The sequence below is a fragment of the Canis aureus genome, chromosome 2, assembly GCF_053574225.1.
Source record: "Canis aureus isolate CA01 chromosome 2, VMU_Caureus_v.1.0, whole genome shotgun sequence".
In the NCBI taxonomy this organism is placed as follows: domain Eukaryota; kingdom Metazoa; phylum Chordata; class Mammalia; order Carnivora; family Canidae; genus Canis; species Canis aureus.
The window spans coordinates 8,554,026-8,580,778 of record NC_135612.1 but is presented as its reverse complement, the minus strand read 5'-3'; the positions used below and the strand labels follow the sequence as shown (position 1 = coordinate 8,580,778).

Below are 26,753 nucleotides of genomic sequence, written 5' to 3'. Positions count from 1 at the left end.
TCGTCCTTGTAGGAGGAACTACTAGACAGATCTGGGTTCCTTAAAGTAAGTTAGAATATTAACACACAAAAGAGGACCTGTCCGAATGTGTAACTATTGACTTGTAAGCATCCCTGTGAGAACACTGCTAATATATGGATTTTAAGTAGGGACATTGTCCACCACTTCCTCCTCCTTGAAACCTTCCCCTTTTTCAGCTTCTGGATAGCACACACTCCTGGTTTTTCTCTAACCTCCGTGGGTGCTCTTTCTTTGGCCAGCCACTTGGCAGCTCAGTTGCTTGTCTCTTCTGTTTTCTACTCTCACAAAAGAGCTTCGTCCACACCATTTACCTTACATGTGGCATGAATTTACACTTCTAGGCCTTTCCTCTCAAAGGAATTTTGGCCCAACTTTCTATTTGACATTTACTTATAGATTTTTCAAAAACTTCTTAAGTTCAACATGTCCAGTGCCAAATCTGTCTTCTTCAAACCTGGTCTTGTGTTTTATGTCGACTGCTACTACCCGGGCATTCCGTTATGCACACCAGAAATCTAGGAATCATCCTTGGCACTGCCTCCTTCCCTTCCATTCAAATCCACTCCCAAGTCATGTCTGTTATACCATTTGTTTACTTATTTATTTATTTAAGGTGTGTTTTGTTTTGTTTTTTGTTTTTTGTTTTTTAATTTGAGAAAGAGCGAGCACCAGCAGGGGGATGGGAAGAGACAAGCAGACCCCCACCGAGCTGGGAGCCAGATGCAGGACTCCCTCCGAGGACTCTGAGATCATGACCGGAGCCAAAATCAGGAGTTGAACACTTAACTAACTGAGCCACCCAGGGGCCCCCATGTTACCTTTTAACTATCTCTAAAATCTGATCTCTTTTCTCCTCCTTTAGTGCCAACACCCAGTTTCAAGCTGATAGCAGTTTTCTGAATAACTACATGGCCCTTTTACTCCCCTCTCTAATTAATTTTTTCCTCCATGTCAGTTTCCTACAAAAAAATTCCACTGGCTTTCTGTTGCTCTCAAGAAAAACAAAATAGGGGCACCTGACTGGCTCATTTGGGAGAGCGTTGAACTCTTGATCCCAGTGGGGTTGTGAGTTCAAACAGCGTGTTGGGTGCAGAGATTACAAAAATAAATAAACTTAAGAAAAAGAAAAAAGGAAACAAAACCAAACAACCAGAGTCCTTAACATGCACTGCAAGGTTTAGCAGTGTGTACTGCGTCGTCTTTTCCAGTCGAACTTAACTCATTTCATTTCCCCTGTCTATACACTCTGACTTTTGTTTTCTCAGCCACATCAAATTCTCTCCAATTATAGGACTTTTATTTTCAATACTATTTCCTATGCCTAAAACTTTGCTAATCCTCCTTCATCTTGGCTGTTTCCCCTGAATTCCTGGCTCCTACAGCAACCTTTACTTCTCCCATGTATTATTAAACAGCAAGAATTTGACATTTATTTGTGTGATTATTTGTCCGTTCTGCTGGCAGACTGCAAGCTCTGTGAGGAGAGAAACCATTTTTGCTCACAGTTTTATGAGAGTTGCCCAACAAATATGAATGAATGAATGGCTGGGTGGAAGAATGGATTTCTACCCAGACATTAAAAGAGATTTAGAGGTAGGCAAGTATTAATGAGATGACTACGACAAGACATGAAAGGAACAGCCCCAGGAGGAATGGAAATTGTGTAGACCACTTTGTTTTCTGATGGTTCATTTTTAATTTCAAGAGAGTAGAATGCAGCTCAACTAGTAAAGTTAGTTGACAGACTTGTTCAATTCTGGAGCTTTTCTCCCACGATGCCATATTGTCCCAGAATCAAATGTAAGCCACTTAGCATAGAAATACGGTGCTTGAGGGTATGGGTTGTGGGGACTTTACTGTTCTGAAGTATCTCCAAACAGATTTGATGTAGTCATTTTCCAATCTGTTGCTAAAAGAGAGGAAGGAATATGGGTGTGACTAGTGAACATTTGCACAAGGTTCAGAAAGCTTTCATTTTGGGGAAACTTTTTTTTAATGATTTTATTTATTTATTCAGGAGAGACACAGAGAAGCAGAGACATAGACAGAGGGAGAAGCAGGGGGAAAGACTGATGTGGGACTTGATCTCAGGACCCCAGGATCACAACCTGAGCCAAAGCTAGACACTCAACCACTGAGCCACCCAGGTGGCCCAGGGTCACTTGATGAAAGGCATGAAAGCTTGGGGAAGGTACATAGTAGAGGTCATCAGCAACCTCTCCCTGTTCAGAACAGTAGTTTCCTCTCCTATTGCTTCCCCATAATCAAGAATCCAAGGAGGATCCCTCCACTGTCACCACTTGTTGTGCCATAGGTGATTCATTATAGACTGTTATTAGAATGTCCCTTTCTGCCTTTTCTTAAAGTGTGTGAAAGCTCTAAGACAGATGTTCACTCACCAAAATATTTTTTTCCTTCATCATTTGCTCATACAGATTTGTAATTCCCAAGGAAGAGCCCTTGCCAGGAAGTAGCTTCCACTTGAGCTACTTGGCATTAAGAATCTTGTCATCATCAGCCACAGTGTGATTATAGTTTAAAAATGCAAATGGGATTCTGGGATGAATCAACTGAAGGATAAAATTCATATGAGAAAGGGATGCTGTATAAAACCCTCATTAGGTAGCGTCTATAATACAGGTTTCAGTTCGGCCTTTCTGAAATTGTCAGTGTTTTGCCACCAAAGGAGGAAGGCACATGCAAAGTTCAGCAAATATTTAGAGAGCTCCCGGTATGTGCTAGGCATTATTCTAAATGCGTAAGATGCAAGACAGACGTTATTACAAGATTACATTCTAGATTGGGCTAAACATCCAAAAAATTGGTGGGGCTGGAGCTTATAGCTTAATGGTTAGGACAAGAGTGGAGTGTTTTGGAGAATACTTATTTTTTTAGTCAATTTAAGAATGTTTTATTGTAAAATCTTAACTATAATGATTTCTTCCAGAGCCTAATGAATATAAACATAGGTATGTATTGTTTATATATCTGTTAAGGGAAAGACAACAGCAGAGGGAAAATTAGGATAAACTACATGCAAAGTGACAATTTAAGGGATTTTATCTGTAAGTATCTTAAGTCCTGGTTTTAGAGAGGTAGGCCTTTTTTTTTTTTTTTTTTTTTTTTTTGGAATTAAAATACTTTTTGTTCCTCATTTTCTCCCACCTTCGGAGCATAATTATGTATTGCTGAAGAAGTTTAATAGCCTGTTACGCTTATAGAATACAACATCTAAAATAGAAAGTCTTATTTTGTTTCTTGATTCTTTTCTTCTTTCAGGTTATTTTTTTTCCTCTGAATATTTAAATTCCAGTTAGTTCACATGCAGTGTAATAGTGGTTTCTGGTGTAGAATGTTGTGATGCATCCCTTACATACATCACATCCAGTGCCCTCCTTAATCTCCATCACCCATTTAGCCTATCCTCCACCCACGTCCCCCTCCAGAAACCCTCAGTTTCTTCTCTATAGTTAAGTGTTTATTTTTTTGGTTTGTCTAGAGAGGTAGACTTTTTATTTTATTTTTTTAAGATTTTATTTATTTCTTAGTGAGTGAGTGTGCCCATGTGGGGGGAGGGACAGAGCGAGAGAATCTCAAGCAGACTCTCCACTGAGTGTGGATCCTAGAGCCCAACATGGGGCTCTATCCCAGGACCCTGAGACCATGACCTCAGCTGAAATTAAGAGTCAGACACCTAACCCGCTGAACCACCCAGGCACCCCGAGAGGTAGACTTTTGAAACCTGACGTTTTTGCTCCTAGAAAGCATTTGTGCTCGGCTATAATTTCCCTTTGCTTTAGCGTTCTTTTATACTATGATGGTGTTGCAAATACAGACCACGGTGTCCGTTTAAGCTTCATAAGAATGCATTAAAATCACTTTGGGAAATAGCAACTGGATTCCATTTTCCAACCAGATCAATTCAAAGAAAAACTTTGGAAAACAATTTTCCGATTGCTTTCTTTCTCTCCTAATTCAAATTCCTTGCCAAAGAGGGTTTCCACCAGTTCTTTGCAGAACTCAAGTTATTTAAACCCAAAGTGGGTACTGTCTGCAGATGAAGGGCTTTGTGGATCCTCCACAGTTGGTCTGGACCAGATTTAAACTGTGCGTGATCTGGGCTGATGAAGAGATTACTCCTTGCTCTGCAAGCAATGACTCAGAGGCACAATGTCACAGTTGCTGCCGTGAGATGGTTTCTCTGCTCTGATTACTGGACAAGGGATGGCTGCGAAAAGTTGCCAGAAACCACGCCATACACAATGTAATATCTCTACAGGTTGTGGCCTATTGACAGAAAACAGCCAATTTGCTAATAGCCGCAGAAATCACTATATCCGGGTAAAACTGGGTTGTGTTGTCTATTTGTGTCACCACATAGGAGGGTCTCCTTGAGAAGGGTGGTCTGCCGGGAATCCTGTAAGTCAGTATGAGGGCAGGGAGGATGTTATCTAATCCAGATAAAATCCTAGTGTTCAGCACTAGAATCCGAATGGTACCTCTGGCTTCCCCAAAACAAAAATGACTGGTGTCCTGCAAACAGATGGTTTTGCTTGTCCCATATTAATTAAAATAAGCAGTTGATTTTATTAGCTGCTTGTTCCATGGAAACCACTGCCTCTCTGTCTCACAAACAACTAAATGGAAACAGAGAACCCCTTTTAAATAAGCAAGGTGTTACTGAACCCTATTGTCTACATGAGAACTCTGGGTTTAATGTGGGTAATAATAGGGACGCCTGGGTGGCTCAGTCGGTTAAGCATTTGCCGTCAGCTCGGGTCATGGTCTTGGGGTCCTGGCATCGAGCTCCCTGCTCAGCAGGGAGTCTGCTTCCCCCTCTCCCTCTGCCCCTTCCCCTAGCTTGTGCTCGCTCTCTCTCAAATAAATAAATAAAATCTTTTTAAAAATGGGTAGTAATAGAATATAATAGGAGTTCTTTAGCAATAAACCCTTTTCTCTCATGTCTAGCATACTTCTTTTGTCGGAAAAAAAAATGTGCTTTTCTTGGATAGTTCCCAGTAGCAGCAGTAAATAGGCATCAGCACTATCCTATCCCTCTTGATTCAGATTTGGCTGATGCGCCATAACAGAGCCCTGGGAAGCATGGCTATGTAGATTCACATTATTTCTCCCTTTTTGTACATCTGAGCCTTCCGTTAGCAGTTTGAATCCACACTATTTTACAGACAGTCCCCTGGCACCAAGCTCAGATACGATGTTCTTCCCACAGAGAGAAAAAGAGGATTCATGATGATGATATATGGAAAATTGTGAAAGGTTGTACTGGTAGTTTGGGTTGAATTATGGGAAGCCTCCTTTCTGGGACGGTGTGTTCAAATGAAGAAACTATTATAACGGACAGTAAGGCGCTGTTTTTGTGTCTTCAGAATGTGTTAGGGAGAAACGTTGATCTGAGTTATGTATATGCTTTCAAATAGCTTTACTTTGCAGAAACAAAATAATGGCAAAATTACACTGCTGCGGTTCTAGTCTAGTTCTTTGCAGTTTGTCAACAAGCTTTCGTGAGATGCTCTCAGACGCTATTGGAAATGGAGGGGACGTGGACTAAAACTTCTCATTAAATTTTGTGTGCCTTTGATTCCTTTATTTCTCCCCTTAATCGAGTAGACAACTAACGTTGTGTCTAAGAACTGATGTTTTCTTTTCAAATACTAGAGAGATTTGGGGAAAAAAAAAAAGCCTTTTTTTTAATAGTCTTCTAGTTGTGGACAGAGAAGCGTGTTAATGGGCTGTGTTCAAATTCCATTTCATCAGTTTTGAGAATTTTGTTTAATCATAAACAAATGACTTATCTGTTTGGACTTCAGTTTTACACCTGTAAAACAGTGTCTCTAACACCCACCTGGCATGTTCTCGTGGGAAATAACTATGATGGAAAGCTTCTAGAATAAAGTAGGAGGCTCAGTAAGTGCTTTCCCTTTGACAAAGTAGCATATGCTTAGTATTGATCGTATGTTTAAGTCCCTTGAATTTGTTTGGTATTGTTGAGTGATGGGGGTGGGATATCAGGATACTGATAAGTAGTGTTCTCAGTGGTTACCTGCAAAAAGGAAAAACATAACTGGTTAAACTTGTTCGTATCAGTGATATCATGGTTTTATTACTTTGAGAAATGTGTTGTGCCAGTTTTCTTAATATTGTTGTCTCAGGAGGCTTTGTTTTTGTTTTTGTTTTTTTTTTCTTTAAATACTTTCTTGATCACAGTGTTAGTGGTAGTTACCATGTGATTACATGTTTTTACAGCCTTAAATTCTTACATTGGCTACTGCTTACAGCATGGAGTTTAAATTTAAAGTAACTGTCTCTTCTTGGTGACCTGCTATAGAAATTAACCTATATTGATGAAATGGTAATTTGTAGTCATCTAAATAATCTTCCTTTCCCTGTGCTATAATGAGTTCATAATAGTTTGGCAAAGGCCATCGTCTGATCTATTCTTCAGCAAATTACCTGTCTTGTAAAAAAAGAAAAAGTTATTCATTTACTTATGAAAAGCCTTACATTTAATTTAAAATATAGGATTTAGTATCATAGAGAAAAAGAGGTCTGAGGGTTCAAAGGACTCTCCAGGATCACAGTTTAACTAAATTAAAATGGCAAGAAACTAGATTAATGGCCAGAAAGTGACAGGGAAGATACATGGTTATCTCTAATCATCATGAAGGTGTAAACTTGAGAACTTTTAATCCTTATTGTGACACCGACTACCTGAATGGCCTTAGGTAGACCCATAATCTTTCTGTGAATCAGTTTCCATTTCTGTAAAAAAAAAAAAAAAAAAAAAAAATCCAGTGTCTGTTAGTTCTATTCACAGCATAATTGTGAGAAGAAAATGAAGTAACACGCACACACACACACACAAACACACACACACACAAAACAGTGCTGCTCAGCCAGCCTAAGGGAGACAGAGCTTGGCTGAGACCTCTTCAAGATGTGGCTTCTCCAGGTAAACCCTGTAAATGATCCTTGGGGTCATACCTCCCTTACATAGATCTTGAGCTCTCAACTTAATTGCAGGAACCAAGCTGTTTTACCAGAATACTGTAGAACAAAAGCCCTGACACCTCTTACACTTGGAGAGAAAAGAGTTAAATTCCTTCTTGTTCTTCTCTGTTCTGCTGAAGCCCTCAGAGCTTCCAGCTGAAGGCCGTTGATTGGCTACACACCATATTTTTTTAAGGTGCTCATTTTTAGAAAAAGAAATATTTTACCTTCTTTTCTTCTGACAGAATTATTATCTTGAAAAATGGGGCATCAGTAAAGTCCTAAGTCAGAGTATGATGGGACATCATTGATGTGATATCTAATACAGACTTTGTTTTCCCAAAATAATTTTGCCAAATACTATTTATTCTGCAGAGGATCTCCTCCTTCTGAAGGAGATCTCTTCTTCTTTTTTTTCTTTTTTTCTTTTTTAAGATTTTATTTATTTATTCATGAGAGACACAGAGAGAGAGACACACACAGGCAGAGGGAGAAGCAGGCTCCCTGCAGGGTCTCCAGGATCACACCCTGGGTCAAAGGCAGGCACTAAACTGCTGAGCCACCGGGCTGCCCTCATTTGTTTTTTCTAAACTGGCTTCAACAGAACAGAAAAGAAATCATTGAAATCTGAATATATTTGCTTTATCAGAGAAGTTATGAGCCAAGAAATAAAAATTGGTAGAAGGAAGACATTCCCAAGCGCCTGGGTGGCTCAGTCAGTTAAGCGTCTGCCTTTGGCTCAGGTCATGATCCCAGAGTCTTGGGATGGAGCTCTAGATCACGCTCGCAGCTCTGTGGGGAGCCTGCTTCTCCCCCTCCCTCTCCCTGCCACTCCCCCTGCTGGTGCTCTCTCTTGCTCTCTGTCAAATAAATAAAATCGTAAAAAAAAAAAAAAAAAGAAGACATTCCCAAGTTACTCTGTCCTTTTACATTGTGCAGCTGCTGCTAAGAGTAAGAATACAATATGGATCTGATCATTCTGAGTCTAACAGTAGTTTCCTATATTCTGTATATTGTGCTTAGTTATTTCTTTTTAATCGAAAGAACCAACTTTTTGAATTTCATATGTGTATTCATTACTATAACTTAACCATTCCAAGAACAACTTGAGGTGACTTGTAACAAAATGAGAGAGAAAATAAAACTGAAAACTCTTAAGTCCAAATACAAAAGAACTTTTGTTTGGCTTGCATTTCATTTCAACCTTTGATCCTTTCTTATTGTAAATATGTACTTAGCTACTTTAAATTGATTTTTGTTTTTATATGTCCTTTTAAGTCATTAATTGTCCGTATTGCTTTGATCGGTAATGCATTAGTCAGACCTCTGCGCTTGTTAGTGTCAGATGGCAAACCAGGCGGACCTGAGTTAAAGACAGATGTTCTTCAGAAATAACCATCTTGATGGGATGAGCACTGGGTGTTTATTCTAGAAGTTGGCAAATTGAACACCAATAAAAAATAAATTAATTAAAGATAAAAAAAGAACAATAAAAAATAAATTTATAAAAAAAAATAGCCATCATGGGCAGCCTGGGTGGCTCAGCAGTTTAGCGCCGCCTGCAGCCCAGGGCGTGATCCTGGAGACCTGGGATCGAGTCCCACGTCGGGCTCCTGGTACATGGAGCCTGCTTCTCCCTCTGCCTGTGTCTCTGCCTCTCTCTCTCTCTCTCTCTCTCTGTGTCTCATGAATAAATAAATAAAATCTTAAAAAAACAAAATAACCATCTTAATAGCGAAGGGAGCCTAGTGTGAATTGAACTCAGTTCTGCCAAAACACAGGACCGAAGACCTTTGAAGTCTGGGAGGTGCTCAGGGGAAAGCACTGAGGAGTGTTCAGGGGCTTGGTGCCTCTACTAGGCCGTCTGGGTTTGTTCGTTGGCACCTACCCAGAGGAAAAACAGGCTCCTCGCATCTTTATGACAGGAAGCAGTGATGTAAGTTAGAGCAAGGCATCCACTGGCTGGGACCCAGGGCAGAACAATCTCACTGAATGTGAGAAGACAGTTCTGGGTTATAGAAGATTTACATCTCACAGAGGCAGAGCAAAGATTTGCAGGCGGCAGCTTTCTGAAGCAACTGCACTAGAGGGGATTCAACAGCCTACCTGCCTGTTGCCAGGTTTGGGCTAGAACAAGCAGAAAAGTTACTTAACCTTGATTTCCCCATCCGTAAAATGGGGAGGACAATAGTATTATATCATAAAGCTGTGTTTTGAGGATTAAAGAAGTTAATACCCATGAAGCGTTTAGAACAGTGCTGGCACATAGTAAGCTCTCAATAAATGTTAGCTCTTATTCTTACTGTCTTTAGAGTGGAGTTTGTAAGAGTATCTACCATGTTTGAATGTTTTAGTTATTAAATGATATAATACGTTGAGAACTATGCCTGGCACATAATAAGCATTGAGTAGCTGTTGGCTTAGCGATAGTAACGGTAGCAACAGCAGCCATTAGTGGCACTAAATATCTTCTAGTTCTGAATTACTTGTAACTCAGGATGGCCAAATAGAAAAGAATCCTAAACTTATTTTTTTTTTTATGTCACACTGGAGCTTTGTGACAGTGGTAATTCAGAGATTGGAAAAATATTTATGAACAATCTTGTACATGATTATAAGATCTTTAAGCATTATTTTGCCATTGGATTTCCCAGGTTCTGGATACACGGTCCACATTTCCATTTTTTTATGTACCTCAACCTCCTTACTGCACAATCTGAAACATTTTCCAGCACATTTCCTTCTTACCAAATAAAGGTGAATCTAAATAATTATGAAGTCTTTTAAGAAACAAAACAATTTGCTCAATTGAGAAAAAATGGCATATGTAAAGGTAGTAATGAAGACTGAATCTTATTTCTCTAACTTTTCAAAATTTAAGATGGTTTGAGGTGTATTTGAACCTCGCACCCAACATAGAATTTTAAAAGAGGTACAAACTTCGCAATTTTTCAGTGCCAACCAGTAGTAGGTTTAGAGATAATGCAGATGATCTCCATCCGTGTTTATGGAATCTCTTGATTCTGGCACTGTACAGTAATAATCCATGAAGTGTGAATTATTAAATGAGTTTAGTCTATATTTGTATTGCGTATGTTACCAACCATGGCATGTACTTCACTGCATAGGGTCTTCCTCTAAGGAAGTGGAATGCAGAGATCAACAGAAGCCCATTGTCAAAAATCTTAATGTCAATATATTTGATGGTGGAAAAATGCCCATTTAGATAAAAGACTGCTGGAAAAGAAAGAGTAACTTGAGTTAAAGTTGATTTCTTCAGTGTACTGCCTAAAAATATTAAAGTAAGAGAGAACAGCCAAATATTATATTTTAAGACCAACTTTTATTCACTGTACTTCTCTAATATTTGAGCAGTTGTAAAATGATTCAGGAAATTAAGTATTTAATTATGTATATAGCAAAGATGGTCAATACTAACTCGTCCCATTTTTAAGTCAAGCACATTGAAGTGTTTCCCTCTTTTTATAGAATCATGTGAAAATGTTACCTTTTCATACGGTAGTACTAGAAATGTCACCCGTGACAACTGGTCTTAGATATAATATTTGAAGTCAATTAGGAAAGAATCTTAGAAAACTGTTTGGGGTACCTAAGTTTTATAAACTGGGCCTGTCCATTAACTTGGTCATACCCAGTTGGCAGAGAACTTCACCTCCCTGGGCCAGTAGTTCTTTTTCAGTCATACAACCCATGCTTTACTAGTTTTTTTTTTTTTTTTTTCTTCGTTTGACTAGCAGCAGATTAATTCGGATTTTGTACCTTTCTTTCTCTAATAGTCTGATACATACCTCTGCATGTCAGTGCGTCTGCCGGTGGATGAGGAAGCCTTCGTGAGTAAGTATTAATTGGATGGTGTGCTGGGGTGGGCGGTTGAAGGGAGGGCAGCTATTTGAAGTCAGTGAAAGGTTCTCTGTGATGGTTATGAGCATATTAATCTTTTACTGACAGTCTCTAAAATGCATTTATCATGCCTAATGCAGAAACAAACTAGAGAGAGCCGCTCAGAGACAAGATTACAAACTGTATCTGGAGAGATTCATGAGTAATAGTAGTTAAGGAGTTGCATGCAGATGTCGATGGTTGCCAATACCATGTGGTCCCGTTTGTATAGTATCGGCTTTCTGTCTGTGGCTCGATGCTTAATTCCGCTCCACTCAACAGACTGTTTATTTACCTGCTGGTTCATGCTATAAATCGACTGTACTTAGACTCAACATCAGGGAATTTCAGATTTTACCTGCCAAACAGTAGACGGATAGAAAGGAAGGAAGGAGAGATTGAGAGAAGGAGGGAGAGAGGGGGGCCAAGGAAGGAACATTGGTCCTATCTGTTTTTTTTTATTATAGGATAAGAGGCCCTTCCCCGGCTGAGACTTTATATGAGATAGGAGAAGTGACAGCCTGCCATCTGTTTTCATCTAGGTTGCTTTCATTGAAATAACCCTATGACAGACTTTTAGCTATTTCGGGAGGAGGTGTGATTGGCAAATTATTCGTGGATTTGTTGTTGTTTTTTTTTCTCCCACTGCTTTACTTGTCTGGTTTGAGATGTTGATTTTGGAGAAAGTAATGGTAATGAGAGCTGTGCGTTGGTCCCATGAAACTAATCTTCAAGTGGGCTGTCTGAAATGGCTATTATGTGAATTATACAATGTGTACAGTCTCTTTAGGGCCATCCGAGAATGAATTTTCATGAGGTGTTCCCACAGGAATATACATTATAGACCTGAAAAACCGGAGCAATGTGCATTTTTTCCCCCTCCATACTTTAGTGGCAACCTCACCAGAAAATACAACTTCTAACAGCCCTCTGAAAATTTGTTCCCATAGTTAATTCCTAAGATTGAAAGTCAGACCTTGGGAAGTTGGAGTGTTGCCTGCATGTCCTTATTTTGTATAATAATTGAATATTACCGAGAAAAAAAAAAAGTAGAAAAGACAGTTGCTCCCAGATCCTGAACTTTAAAGACAGAAAACTAAATTCCTGATTGTAGTGCCTCACGTAATGCTAAGTGTGATTTAGGATACAAATTCATCATTAAAATACCAACGGTAAAGCTTTCCTCAGTTTCATATCCACATTTTAGGCAGCTTAGGAGAAAATAATATTTACTCACTGAAAGGCGTTTTTACATGAAGTTTTTTTCTTCACTGACTTTATATTTTCTTTCCAAGTTCCAAGAGAGTCTTGATTGCTCCTGTTTCACATGTGCTTGGAAGAGAAGGCCAGTCTCCATCCCTGTATAAATATGACAGTCGTGTCTCACAGAAACATTACAGGTCTCATATTAATAGGTTACTGATTTGTTTTCTTGATGAAAACAAGAGTGATGGTAGCATATGGTTTCAGAGCCGGTGACTCTAAGGACTGTAAATATATATCCCGGAAAGCATTATTGCTCTCCTAATATAAATGTGTTTGCTTTCACATAAATTAAAATTGAAAAGCACAAGTGAATATATTCAGTCAAGGAAAATATTCATAGGAAACTCATGAAGGGCTGCATTAGAACTAGGGGACTAAACGTCTCTGCGTTTTCTCAGGCACTTCCCTTCTACGATCGAACTGTTCCCAGTTCTAAGGTCCTTAACGGAGCTTGTAAGATTAATAATTATTTCCAGTGTTTTTTTTTTTCCTTTTCTTTATTGCTGGGAGGATTGCATGAATACTAAAGATTTTGTCACTTGTTCAAGTCCTTTTTGGTACCAGCCCCAGGCGACGTGTGGTTACCATCAGTCTGCGTAAGCCAGCAACCACAGGTGTTTAGGTGTAAGCAAATGAGAACTGGAAAATTGCAAAAAAAAAAAAAAAAAAAAAAAAGAGAAATACCAATCACTTATATAAGGGAATAGGTAAGGGGAAGTTTGCGTGTACTGTCTCATTAATTGTTAGAACAAGCCTGCAGGTAGTCCCATTTTATAGTTAGAGAAACAAAGACAGGAACATCTCTTTCTTTGATTTAATCAAATAGTAGGGCAATAGTTTATACAGAATCCTTGCTCATATCATCAGCTCATTGCTACCTGTTTACTAAGGGCCTACCAGACACTAAGATACTTAGAGCTCTCTCTGTAAGAAAGCCGTCTTGTAGAAGAGGAAACAGAGGGTCAGAGAGATCAAGGAACTTGCCCACACTTTTTACTAGCTATGTGTTACTCTACCTGTATGCTGTTATAAAATCACAGTAGATTTGGATGTGGGGATAGTGAATAAAGGAAGAAATGAAAGAAGTCATCAAATGGATAGATGGAGCCAGAGTACAGCAGGAGCACACGTCCGCCTTCCTCACATCAAATTCAATTATTCTTCCATTCCCTTACCTTCGCTCCCTACTGAGGACACTCTGGTCAGTTTTGACAAAAAAAGACCAAAGCTCAAACCATCTTACAAAATGAAATCCAGTACGCATGAAGATTAAAGATATGCAGAAGGAAGAGGGTTTGGATGCATAGGTTGTATGTTGGGGGGCGGGGGGTGATAAGGCATAACCAGATTCCCAAAGTGAAAGTTTCGCTAGTGGTAACCGAGAATTCACCAATGAATGAAGAATGTGAGTTGTCCCAATTTCTAGGTCTCAGGATGCCTCACTGTAAGATTAGATATGGTTAAAAATGAGGTCTTGTGAAGCCTTTAATACTTTATCTTTTTTTTTTTTTGAGACGTGTATCAATTTTATACTTTCTGCTTTCATTATCTGTGCCTTTTCAGTTTTTGAATGCCAGCAGGACGTGTGCACCTGGGTATGGTGGGGACTCAATATCGTTAGCTTAATACCTGAGTGAACACTAAACAAGTGTTTTGCTTGGCCAATTTTATGGCAGTATATCATAGAGTAGACAATTTACCTTTTTGCCTTTAATTATGCTCTTATTTGAATATAAAGGAATAATTATTTTTTAACAAAAGCCACTTGTTCGTAATTTCAGCAAACTTTAAAAATTCTGCTGTGTGCCAGTTCTTGGGCAAGGCAGTGGGGATGTGAGGTCTGATACAAAATCAAAGAAATTATAGCCTGGCAGGATTCTAGAAGACAAGAATACAAATATTATAATGTCTGAAAAGAACTTTCTCCTTTGGCTTTTCAAATTTCTGAAGAAAATCACAAAAGGCAGAGTACAATTCAGACTGCTTATTAGGACTAAAACAAACCCTCTTGATGGTGTTAAAAGCCAAAATTGCATTTGAATAATTCATAGCTTTGGCTCTCTGCTTGTGTGACTAGTTAGGTAATTCATTTTAGATAAACACACTTCTTAATTTTGAGAAGAGACCATCACAGTTGTCGTAGAATTTATACGTGCATACGCATGCCATATCTACGTATGAGCATACGCGACATCTTTGATGCATCTGTGTGTCTCTACTGAATTATTAAATGTGAATTAAAGTTGTTGTTTGGGGAAATACTCTGATGAAGTTAAATATAATTTTTGTATTTTGAACGAAATCATAGCTTTCCCTAGAGCATTGCTTTTGTTTATTGTTTTAATAAGAAATCGCAGATTGAAGTGGGTGAAGGTATGATAAAATCTGCATTTGACCACTGAACTGTGATGCTGTCTAAAAGGTGTTTTACAGACACTCAGAGGAATTGACTCTGACAGCAGCCCACTCAGCCAAGAAATTTGACTGTCATCTTCATCCACTTGCTTTCCCTCACATGGATGACCAGTAAATAAATGTGTCTTTTCCTTAGTGAATGATGGCAGGTCCCTATCTATCAAATTGCACTATACAAATGAGATAGAAGCCATTGAATTTAGAAATAGATGAAATTAATCTAATGATTCATTGCTTTTCATTTTCTTGGGCTTCTCTCTTGAATGTAGAACAATGTCTACTGCAGCACAGCCCAGTTAGACTTGAGCATTTCCAAATGTGACCTTTCCTAAACAAAGCACATGTTCATGTGATATTGGGTTACTTCAGAAAATACAGGAACAATCTCATTTGGATCATGCTTATGGGTCATTACATAAAGTCATTATGTGACTGTAAAGACCAAGGTCTGGCAGGATCCAGTGCTCGGATAATCACATTCTGTGGCACGACAGCAGTAAATCGAAGGGTGTGAGTTGGGTGCATGTGCCCGTGTACATGCCGTGAGCCTCCATCCCCATGCAGGCACTCTGTCACCTTTCTGCTCCCCATTAGTTGACTGCACATCCTTTCCTTTCTCTCTTCACCTAGGATTTTCTCCAACGTGAGAAAGGTAGCCTGTCTCTCCACAGGACCATTGGATACCTCCCCCCCATTGGATCCCCTCGGAAGCTTTTCTAATTTCTTAGTGAAAGTTACTTGGACAGAGAGCACAAATAAGGGCTACACTTACAGATGATGAGCGGATAAAATCTGATTTGCTTGGTCATAATTGGGAAGGAGACGCTGTTGCTGTCTGGCTTGTCTCAAGAGTATTTCTAGGATGCCCTCTGTGGTTTGGTCAATCAAATGCCACATTTCCAACATGACAACCCCTGTAAACCCCCAGGGTATTTTCAGGTGATAAAAAACAAAGGGAGAGGGAGGAGTAGGAACCATCTCATTATATTTTATAAAGCTGAGAGTTAGGAATGCCTTCAGTTAGGTACATTTGGAGATCACCAGAAAGTCAGTGACACGCTGACAGCGCTGTTTTACAGTAGTGGGGTCAGAATGCCACGAGCCCCCCCAACTCTCCGAGGAAAATGGCCAATTCGGAAAGCCCAGGTCTGAGTCTGATTTGATGCGTGAATGATGCTTTTTATTAGCCAGGGGTTCATGGCATTTTGACAGTCATTCTGAAGTAGTCATTTCAGTGGGGCCGACTTCAGGGGCCAGCTCTAAAAAAGTGAGTCATGAACAGTTCTGGTCACACAAAAACATCATGTGAGAGACAGGGAGGAACTCTGTCTACATCTGGGAAGATGATCTATTTGGATCTGCAGAGGGAAGGAGAATATTCCAGTAGTCAACAGTATGATCAGTGAAGAAGCACATTGGGCTCAAGCGTGAGCCTTCCCACCTGCTGGCCACATGGCCATATGCATGTTGCTCAGCTTCTGTCCTCAAGGCTGGGCTGTTTGAGAGGAAAGGACCAGACCCCTAGGGTCACTGTGAGTAGTAGGGAGCCTGGCATGGGGTAAGCCCTCATACATGTGAATGGTTTGGGATGTGGAGATGTGGGTTACTAAGTGGAGAGGGCCGCCCACCAGGGTGCGGAGTGGGTGTAGGGAGCTGTCATGTGGAAATGTGGTGGGCTGGGAGACGCTCACTGTTACACAGGGCCCGGAGAGGCAAGAAGGGGCAATGGATTTCATTCTGTAGGAAATTAATAGGGGACTACTACAGGGATGACATTACAAATGCAAGGCTTAATGAAGCTTATGCTATTTTATCTTGCACAGCCTGGCTGATAAAAAAAGTCTATGTATTGATTACGTAGTTGGTTCTGACATATACCAAGAAGTTCCATTTTAAGAGGTACGTCGCCCAGAAGTTTAACTCTTGTTTGTGCTTCAATTCCTTTATTCGGAGGCAAAGGTTACTTCATTTCAAACTTGTGTTTCTCTTAAAGGCTTGCTCGGGTGTCTTACGTCTTGGTTAATTTGGCAACAGTGCCATCAAGCCCTCATAAACTGTGTGAAAGACTCTTTCCGAAGCGTGTATCATTGTCTATGCTAGCGAGAATTAACTACAATTTCTCTATGAAACTTTCTGATTAACAATGTTCAAGCCGGAGGTCTTTATTTTAGTGTAGGATTGCTTCATGGTTTTGCAGGCAGCCAGCAGAAGAGAACACAATATGCAGGATTGCTGTGGATTTTTAACATGCCGCTAAATGGGCTTTGCTGCTGTGAGCTTCACATGTATCTGAACATTTCGGACCCCGCTGCTCGAAGACGAACACTGAGGATGATCCTATCCTCCACTTACATGACAATTTACAGCATTATCTTCAATTTCTTTGGGTGGATTTTTGAAAGATAATCTTCATTTTGGGGAAGACAAAGAAATGTTGACAGAAGTGATACTAAGATCTGGGGCCTGTCATTTTTTTTTTTTTTTAAATGATAGCAACTCTTTTACATAATTATGTCTTAAACCTTACATCTCTCTGGCCTCTCAATATTGTGTTTGGCTGCAAAGCACTAGTCAACACGGACACTGCACAGACATAAGCGTAAGCACCCAGGCTTACCCGGGGAGCCTGCTTCCAACCTCAGCCTTAAAATGACTTGAGGTGATAAATAGGAAAGCTGCACGATGATGCAGAATTCCACTGATCTCTTTCCTTAAAACGATTCTGATGGATCAACCAGTTTTACCCTCAGAAAACGTTTTTATAAATTTATTTTAAAAGAACCTTTGGTTTTTTTAAACCAATACTGTTTGTCCTGTATGTTTAAGAGAGCAATGCAATCCAAGCTAACTAAGATGAGGTAACTGAGCTCTAAGCACACTCACGTGATACGTATTCAGCCAATAAAAATGTTGACTGGCGTCAGAATCAAACTGGGTTTCATCTGTGAAACTTTTCACATGTGCACTTGCCTGGAATGACCACCGAGATTTACATGAAATATTGATGGAGGAAGGTCTAGGACTGATCCGGGATTGACCTTAAGCATCTGTATTTTTAATAAGCTGCATAGGGTAATTCTAATGCACAGCACTAGATGAGAAAGAACCACTGACAAAATTGTTTAATAACATATAAAAATATCCACAGCATAGGAAATAAACCGTTTACTAGGTATAATATGATTCTACTGGGAGAAAAAGGAAACAAAGCCAACAGTAATGATCCCTAATGATATATATGGGCAATAATTCCAGAATGCCTAAGTTCTGAAGATCTAAACTTGGATTTACAAGTCTGTTCTTTTTTTATCTGATAGGTTAATTATTCATGGTCTGTAGTATTCCTCTAGGGCAATATATTTAGCTAAAAAGGGTGTTTCTCTCATGTGCAGTGGTAATTTTGGGTTGATTGTATATGCATGGATATCTCCTAAATCTCTAGTTCCTACACTTGGCTACGTGGGTTCTTCAAAATCTTTCCACATCCTGCATCTGGCAGATATATCAAAATTTGACATGCAGACCTGGATATCCACTTGAAGAGGAAAAATGGAGAGAAAGCCAAATGCTAAATGAAATTCTATCCTAGGTCACATTCTTAGAGAATTTTATGGCCCTCATTGTAGTCTAATGTTACCTAAAAAAAGCCATACATTTCAAACAACCTCATGCAATTAGTACAAATTTTCCTTAGAACTCCAGAAAATAGACCTCAGTACCTCTGCCCAGTATGTCACCCACACGGACCCTTTCAGGTCTTTCATTTCAGATGACATTATCCTTTGAGAAATCCTCCAACCCGTGCACTTTCAGCGCCCTTGCATCCCTTTAATTAATGTGCCTGAGTTACCATTTCTGGAGTCTTGGTCCTTCAACAATATTTGATTCCCAGGACTTAGACTTAGGTGCCCATAAACTTTTCCCCGATCTTATACACCAGGCAGCCCACTGATACTCAAGTTCCATTTCCACATAAGCAGCTGCCATCCTCTTACTGAGTTGGAAGAGTCGGTGGCACTTTTTAATCCTATAGGATGTAATATTCCCACGCGTTCTCACAAGACTGTGCTTCTGCGCGTTGGTCGCCATCCCAAGGCTGCCTTTGTTTACTCAGCCTGTCAGTTGTTTTCATTATTATCCCCTGGCTCTCTCCCCTTGGATCCTTTATGTCTTTGGTGTATGATGGGGGAAAAAGAAAGTAGGGGGAGAATTTCTTTTAAGATGTGACTTGGAGATACTTGCCCGTATTCTTTTTGCGTAGCGTAGAGTTCTCCAGCGTGGTCACAGGTGCAGCTTGTGCCCAACAGACTTCATTCTTTATTCACCAGGGGTGGGATCTTGTTTGGCCAAGCTAGGGGGTAATAAGTCGGAATGGGACGAACCCATCAGCCTAATCTTTTCCCAGTTGGCCCCTCCCTCCCCACCACTGGCAACAGGCCCTTCAGTGAACTGGTCCAAGGCCTGCTTTGTTTTATGGCACCTGCTATTTGTTGTAGATTTACATTTTGATATGACCTTCCTTCTGCAGGCAGTCTTTTTCAGCTCACAGTGGATTTTACCTGGAGCTGTAATTATATAAATACTTGGATATTATACCCGCTTTAAGATGTGAGAAAGATGGTTCTCTACCTCTGTGTACCAGTGATTTACTCAGCATTCTAGTTAGATCTTGAGATTCTGGAGGAATGCGTGAGTCACCGAGACTAGTTTCTAAGAGAGGGAACTCCCAGGAATGTTCTTTTACTACCTCTTCAAGATACTGGCTTGTTTCTAATTATAGAAACTACAATTAAATGCTTAACTGTTGAGAGTTCAATGTGGAGCGAATAAGTGGTTTTAAAAACAGTATGTCAGAAGGAGAAAAAAAAAATCAGAAAATGGATAGAGAAGTTACACGTTGAATAACTTTTGCCCTTTATGGAGGACGGTTAGAAGATCCTCTTGAATAAGCAGGGGCCCCGGCAAAACATTTGGCTTTCCTTCCGAATGAAGAGCCACAGAGATTATATGTCTTCATGATCTATTTTTGTCTCAACAGGTCTCCTCCCTGTCCTTCCCTGAGTCTTTTGCTTGATATTTCATTTTACAAATTTAATGACAGCCCACTCTTTTTTTTTTTTTTTTTTTTTGCCTTGTTCCACAGCACTACACACACAGCATTAATATTTTAACAAATTGCTGGGGCCTCCTGCATGCTGAGCTTTCCCTGACACTGTGTCCCGAGTCTTTTGTTCACCCTCCTGGCTTCAGGGTTCAATTTTTGAGTGATTCCCAGATGCCCAGTTCTCTGGCCTCTTTCTTGAACAAGAGTAACAGAATCTCAATTTCCTGCTGGGTATTTCCACCTGGATTTTGAGCTGGCACTTGAAATCCATGTTGCTTTAAACCCAGCAGTTTAATTCTTGACAAAATGCACTTGGCCATGTTGGCTTATTATCAAAATTCCCAGAATGACTCGAACGTAGGAAGAAGTCCACTAGTATAATATAATATTAGTCCACTAATATGTCACTCGTAACAAATGAATTTAAGGGGAATGGGAACCATATGATCATCTGCATAGGTTCTGAAAAGGCAGAGGAGTTATCCTCTTGTCTGACAAACCCTTTGTGGATATTGAAACCCTCCACAAGGGATTGAGGGATATTGTAAATAGAGAGTGGGAGGGGAATATAGTCAGATCAAAAAGTTAGATGTCCGTGCAGTGATAAAAAGCCATTTGATAAAAACAAATATAACAATTTTGCATCACATACTAAAATAAATGTAAAGTGATTAAAAAACAGAAGCCTGGTACTCCCACCTTAGAGTTTTTTTCAAATTTTCTTCTGCAAGGGATGATACCATGGGAGGATTCTGGAAGGGAGGAAGGAAATCCTGCACTTGAGAGTCAGTCTTTGGAGATAAAATCCTTCTTGTTCCTTCTATTTCTCTTGGTAACAAATTTAGGCTTGTTAACAGTAGGATTTCCTAGGATTTGTGATCTGCTGTTACTCCCAATTGATTCTTTTCCTTCCAGAGTATCTCCTTCAACCTCGTAGGCTTACTGTATTCTCTGACGGTTGAAGACAAAGCCTCAGGTTATTGCAGGTCCTTTTTTTTTTGCAGGTCCATTTTCCAGCCGTCCTCTCTCTCTCTATTATTAGCCTTTGAAATGGTGACATAAACATCTTATGATGGGATTTTTAGGCTTTAAATTCTAATTTTTCTAAAATTAATTCTAATTTTCAGTGCAGGAAGTGAAAGACTTTATTTCCCCTGAAAGTTGGGAGTCACAGTGGCTCATAACAGGCTCCCTGTGTTTTCTAATCAGCCACACTTTGCACTGTAGTTTGATGTAGACCCATCTTGTATTTTATGAATACTCACGTGCTCAGGCACACATTTTAGCAGTAAATGATGTTCTGTTAATTTTATCAGACGGAAAGAGCTAAAAGATGCAGCTCTGCACGCCACAGAAACTTAAGATCATTTTTAGACTGTTCAGCATTTTTCTATGTGAAGGTGATTCGGAAACTGCCCTTATAGCACGGCATTTTGAATGCAGGCAAAAGTAGGTGAGCCAAACTCAAACCAGGAAAGGGGAGCTCATGCTGAATATTGACCACACATACTAGTATAACTTCTCCATAATTTTTTCTTTGTTTTCTCTCCGAACTCATTTTTGTTTATTTTACTATCTTTCAGCCACTATTATTAGGAGAGAAAAATGAAGAAATGACATTTCATAAGTTCTAGATCCCTCTAACAAATGCACAGTGCTCATCGAGGACAGTGGTTTTCTCTCTCCGGTACTTTTGTAAAGACACATTTAAAAAAAAAAAAAAGATGCATTTTCCATTTTTATTTTATTTTCTAGTGAATCATCATACTGTATCCTAGTGGCTACTGTTATTTAGAGATGGTAATTCATTTGTGTTATGCATCCTTTTGCTCACGTTCAGACCACTCACTGTGGTTTCTGTTCCGCGGTGTTTTATGGCACTCGGCATCCTCCTGAAATCTGGAAGGGAATGTATTGTGGACACATAGCCGGGAGCTTTCATTCTGTACCCGCATACTGCTCGCAACACTTTTTTTTTTTTTTTTTAAAGGGGTCTTCCCTTAAAACGTGTGTGGCCATATGTGGAGTTTCAGCCTATTATTACCTGCTCTTTTCATTATACAAATTGTCAAGTCATGCTCATCTTAAGGAATTAGATCATCTATACGTCATCAGGGCCTTCTATCATAAGAGCAACAGAACTTCTTTGTCATACAGCTGTTGGAACTGTTGAAAGATGTGGCCTCTTGTGACAGTGTGTGCACAGAAGTGTAACTTGTGTTCACATCCCCGTGTCCTTTTCTCTTAACAGTTGACTTCAAACCTCGTGCCAGCATGGATACCGTCCATCATATGTTACTTTTTGGATGCAATATGCCTTCCTCCACTGGAAGTTACTGGTAAGTTACTGGGCCCACAGTCAAAAGGGGTGTAGAAAATGTCTTTTTGTTTGTTTGTTTTTATAAGCGCGGATTGCATCTGTGCGAGTATTTTATAGCTGATAGATAAACAGGAAGAATATTTACTTATCAGGGAAGAACACGGTTCTTCTGCATCACGTGGTTACCTGCACAGCCTGATTATCACCATTATTTAGTCTGCTAGGGAGCACATCCATCAGTCTTTGACGCTGACTTAATAAATTTATGTCTGTTGTCATAGCGTAGCAAGGTACAGTTTATAAAAAAAAGACTGACAATTTAGATAATGGATGCTCCAGTGTTTACTTTTGGAAGATCATACTTCGATCCAAAGAGCACCATGGCTCTGTTCACCGAGCACTCTTTTATCCCAGACACTGTGCTAGGTGATCTGTATATGCCATCTCATTTATTCCTAAAGTTTTTGCAGAGCAGTTACCACTGTCCCCACTTGGCAAACAAGGAGCCTGAGCCTCAGAGAATCAGTATCAGGCTTCAGCTAAACTTGGCTGGTTGGTGTCAGACCAGAGCCTTGAGTTGTCACGTTCCAAATCCAAATTTATTTCCGTTTCACCACGCTGCCTCCCATTGATTCAGGTAACCGTTGTGGTCTTCAAATTTATTTTAATCACTGGGATGAGTCTTAAGATCATGTTATGAATGGTCAGTAAACATCGACTGAATGCCTGTTCCATGCCAGAATGATAGCAGAGGCTCTTGAAGATTCTGGAATAGATAGATGTGCTTTATTTGTCTCCAGAAGCTCACAGCATAATTATGGCTTAAGATCTGTCCTTTCATTTTGTTCCTTGGCGTTCACGAAGATTGGTGAGTTTTGAAAATAGCCATGCATTTTAAGCCTCCCATTTTGCAGCAAGAGCCAGCATCCCGGTTAGGTATGGAACAGTCCAGAATGACTAGTGTTTGCTTGCATTGGAGAAGGGTCTGTTTGGTGCTCCTGTCCCTGCATAACCACATACCCAGATAATCCTTTCTCCGTGCATCCCCATGTTAGTCAGGCTGGCACAAGGCACACAGCAACTGCAATCTAGTTGTTTTTATAACAAACAATTGTAATATATATTTGGAACTGTTAAAAGCACAGGGCAATTAGTGGAAGTCTCCAGGGACCAAGTAGCATCAAAGCATTTGTTAATAGGCTTAAGTTATTTGATGAAAGGAGCCCATCACATAGGAATCCAGTGCACATGACTGGGCTTATGTAAAAATGCAGCCAGGAAAATCACAATTAATACCTCTTGCTATCAACATTCCAGTTTTGGCTCTTCGGTAAATTTTTGTAAATAAAATTTGGGATTAAAAGATTATTCTGTGACAGCCTTTTCTGACTCTTATTCACCAAATCATGTTCTCTGGCTTTATGTTTTAAAAATATTTCTTCTGAAATTAGTAATATTTATTTCTAGATTAGAATTAGTGAAAGTAGCTAGAAGGGATGTAAGCTTTTAAAACCTGCTTTACCTTTAGCTTGGCTAAAGAGAATGAGTGAAAAAATAAAATATCACTACATGATATTATGGTTTTAAGAAAAATCTTATTATAAAATGAACAAAGCCTCGTTCACTGTTCTCACATCGAGGGAACATCAGAGCAAACATTCTTTTGGGCCCATAAAAATATTTATTAATATTCTTAAATATACCGTTTTGAGATGAAGTCTAGTTAAAATCTGTTTTCCAAAAGACTTCCAAATAGGGGAAAGAGAGAATTCAAAGAAAATGTAAATGAACGTGGAAATAGCAATTTTGAGTAAAGTCATTGCTACACGTATTCTTATTACTTGAAAGGCAACATAGTAGAGTGAAAGAGTCGTGAACTAACCAGCCAGACTCCCTGGGTAAATTACTTATTTCATGTGAACCAGCCTCAGTTTCTTCATTTTAGCAAGGGCCTACCCCTAGATCCTGTATAGAACTCCTCCAGGCTCTAAAATTCCATAATTCCATGAATACAAATTCCATGCAGATGCTGAGTCAGACTGGAAAGTCGTCATTATAAGATACGTGCACTGGTGGACTCGCCTCAAGCAGGCAGCCCGCTGCATTTTGCCGTTCATTGGCATCCCTGAGTGGTTCGAGCTCTAAACGGCATGATCTGTGTGTCATTTTAAATGGATTTTTAAAATCTGCCTCGCAGCACATGTTCCCACTTCATCTCTAGGTTTGTTCTGAAGGACTTTATAACCGTACCAACCAGGACAGTGATTGATGGTGATATTTATCTCCTTTTAGCCAAACCCAAAGCAGTCAACTAACATTGAAAAGTAGGATCTTTTTAATATGTACGTATCATGTCTTTTCAATACGTAAACTGAGAGGTATGCAGTGAGACTGTTCTAGTGACTCTGACATTCTAGTGACTCTGACATCTCCCATCCAGTCTTCGTCTCTATTTAGCGATGGTATAGACCTTTTTAGCCCCCCACTATTTGGCAAGACCCATGCTTCTTTTAAAGCATTGGAGCTCAACAGGATCTTTCATGGACTAAACTTTTCAGTTGCTTCACCGAAACATCTCGTGCTCCCTGGCCCCAAAGCCACACAGGCTCAGCCGTGGAAACAGTCAGCGGATGTTTTCCAACCGCTCGGCCTCTTATCCTCCCACCTGAATTACGATGCTAATAACAAAAATCTATCAGTGTCAAAGGCTTGCGTTATTTTTTGAAGAGGTTTGAGTCATGAAATTTATCACACTCATTTTACAGCTGCAAATCTATTCTTCAGCTGCTCCAAAATGTAGACAGTAGTTAAATTAAGATCCTCAAACTTTCACATATATTTTTGGCTGTGATACGTATAATGTTTTTTGATGCCTGAGAATATCAAGAACTCGTTCACGCTCTGGGGAAATCTTTGCGGGAATACAAAGCTGTTCTAGCGAAAGACGAAAAAGCTAATAGGATATCTTAACACCAAAACGTCAAGCTTAGAGTTCCTCTTTTTTCTGTTTGTTAGCAAGGATTGCCCCCCTGTCTTCACTCGAGTGTTCTATTTTCATTGCCAGCAGGTTGGCAAATAGGTATGTGTCTCTAATAAAGTAAACATTTTCCCCCTGAAATTATGAAGTTGTAATTCTTCCCCTGTCTTCAGGCAGCACTTTTAATTTGAAAGCAGAGAGCTCTTCTGATGATGTTTCACTGTTGTGCTGCCCTCCTTTGCTCTTTGTAATTGCCTCTTTCTACTGTTCATTAAAATATATTTACAGTTATATTAAGTTTACATGAAAATAGTAGACACAGCATGAAGCAGTTTTCATTATGTAGTCATTTTAATTTTGAAGGTTTTTTTTTTTTTCCCCTACACATATTCCAGTCTTTTGTGTCTCATTCCAAATTAGCAGCTCACACTGGTAATGTGTCTAGTTAATTATATGCATGTGCATTTAAATTGCATACATTGATGTGAACCTTTTAATATACTATGGGGTGGTCCCTTTATAGTTAGAGTGGGCCTGGTGCTCAGTTCCAAATTAACATACCTCTCGAGGATGCAAATAAGGACCAGCTGGATGGAAAAGCAGCAGCTCTGCTGGCCCATGTGAAGAAGGCAGCAGTACCTGTTAGATGTAACCCTCAAACCTTCTTTCCCAGGCCTTTATAGGAGGAGACGCTTAACTGTCTGGGGGGGCGGGGTGCACAGAAATTAAGAGTACCAAGAATGGAGAGAGCATAGCAATAGGATGATTTGTTGGATTCCATTGGTGCTTGCAGACTTAATTCAAAGCATAGCAGTTCTAAGTTCCCCAGATTTCTTGGCTGACTATGAGCCATAAGTGAGTAGTAGATGCTTTGGGGGGCTTTTTTAGGGTAAGGAAATGAGGTGCTGAAAACTGGGTAATTTAGACATAAAACATACGACAGCTCCTCACTAAAAAAAAAAAAAAAAAAAAATACAGTTTAGGAGAGCTTAGAAACCGACATGCTGCTTTTGTTTATTCTATGAACAGCTTTATTTTTATTCTAACCATCAGTTTAAAAAAAAATAATGCATGGTTGGCCATGGAGAGTATTTCAGGCTTTGAAAATCAGGATGTTTTGTTCACACAAGTTCTTTGACATTTGGGGTGATTCGGGAGCACCGCTTTTTGTAACATGAGTTTGTACAGGCTGTGTGCACTTTTATCTGCTGAACGCCGGACTTAGGGTTTAAAGCAATTTATGACTGCCAACTGCAAGATTGTGCGCCTGCAATATTGGGTGATTAAAGCGGTTGGGCTTCTTATGTAGCCTGCCTTGTACTTAGGCGTCATCTTCTGTGCATAACTAACATTATTATGTTCAGTCTAAGCAATTAATATTTGACCGAGCACTCTTTCTAATGATGCTTGTGACCGGCTACTTTTTACAAATCAAGGATGGCTTCCACAGGTTGTTTGATCTTTTTTGGAAAAGAGGAATCCCAGCTGGTTAAATGAGGCTCTCTCCAGCTGTTCCAATGTGGAATCATTCTCAAGCTAAAGCAGTCCTGCTTTACCATCCTATGAAGCTTTAGCTTAAATCCCTTTCAACTGCTTCTATTTATTAACCACCTGCTGTGTCTTTTTAAATGCCACCGTCTCCACAGGGTTACAGATGCTGATGAGGGGAAAGAGAAGAGGAGCTAAAACATATCAATATATCTACATAGCAGCCAGTATGTGAGACACCCTGCTTGGTTACT

At 39.7% G+C, this 26,753-nt stretch overlaps 1 protein-coding gene across 12 annotated transcripts in view; it reads left to right on the top strand.

The window, feature by feature from the left end:
• PAM (peptidylglycine alpha-amidating monooxygenase) overlaps positions 1 to 26,753 on the top strand; it is a 149,822-nt gene that overhangs the window by 23,635 nt on the left and 99,434 nt on the right. For all 12 annotated transcript variants that reach the window (XM_077863244.1, XM_077863236.1, XM_077863227.1 and 9 more), the window contains exons 3-4: positions 10,827 to 10,884; positions 21,966 to 22,053. In XM_077863244.1, coding sequence (XP_077719370.1) covers positions 10,827 to 10,884; positions 21,966 to 22,053 — 146 coding nt within the window. The remainder of the gene's footprint in view (positions 1 to 10,826; positions 10,885 to 21,965; positions 22,054 to 26,753) is intronic.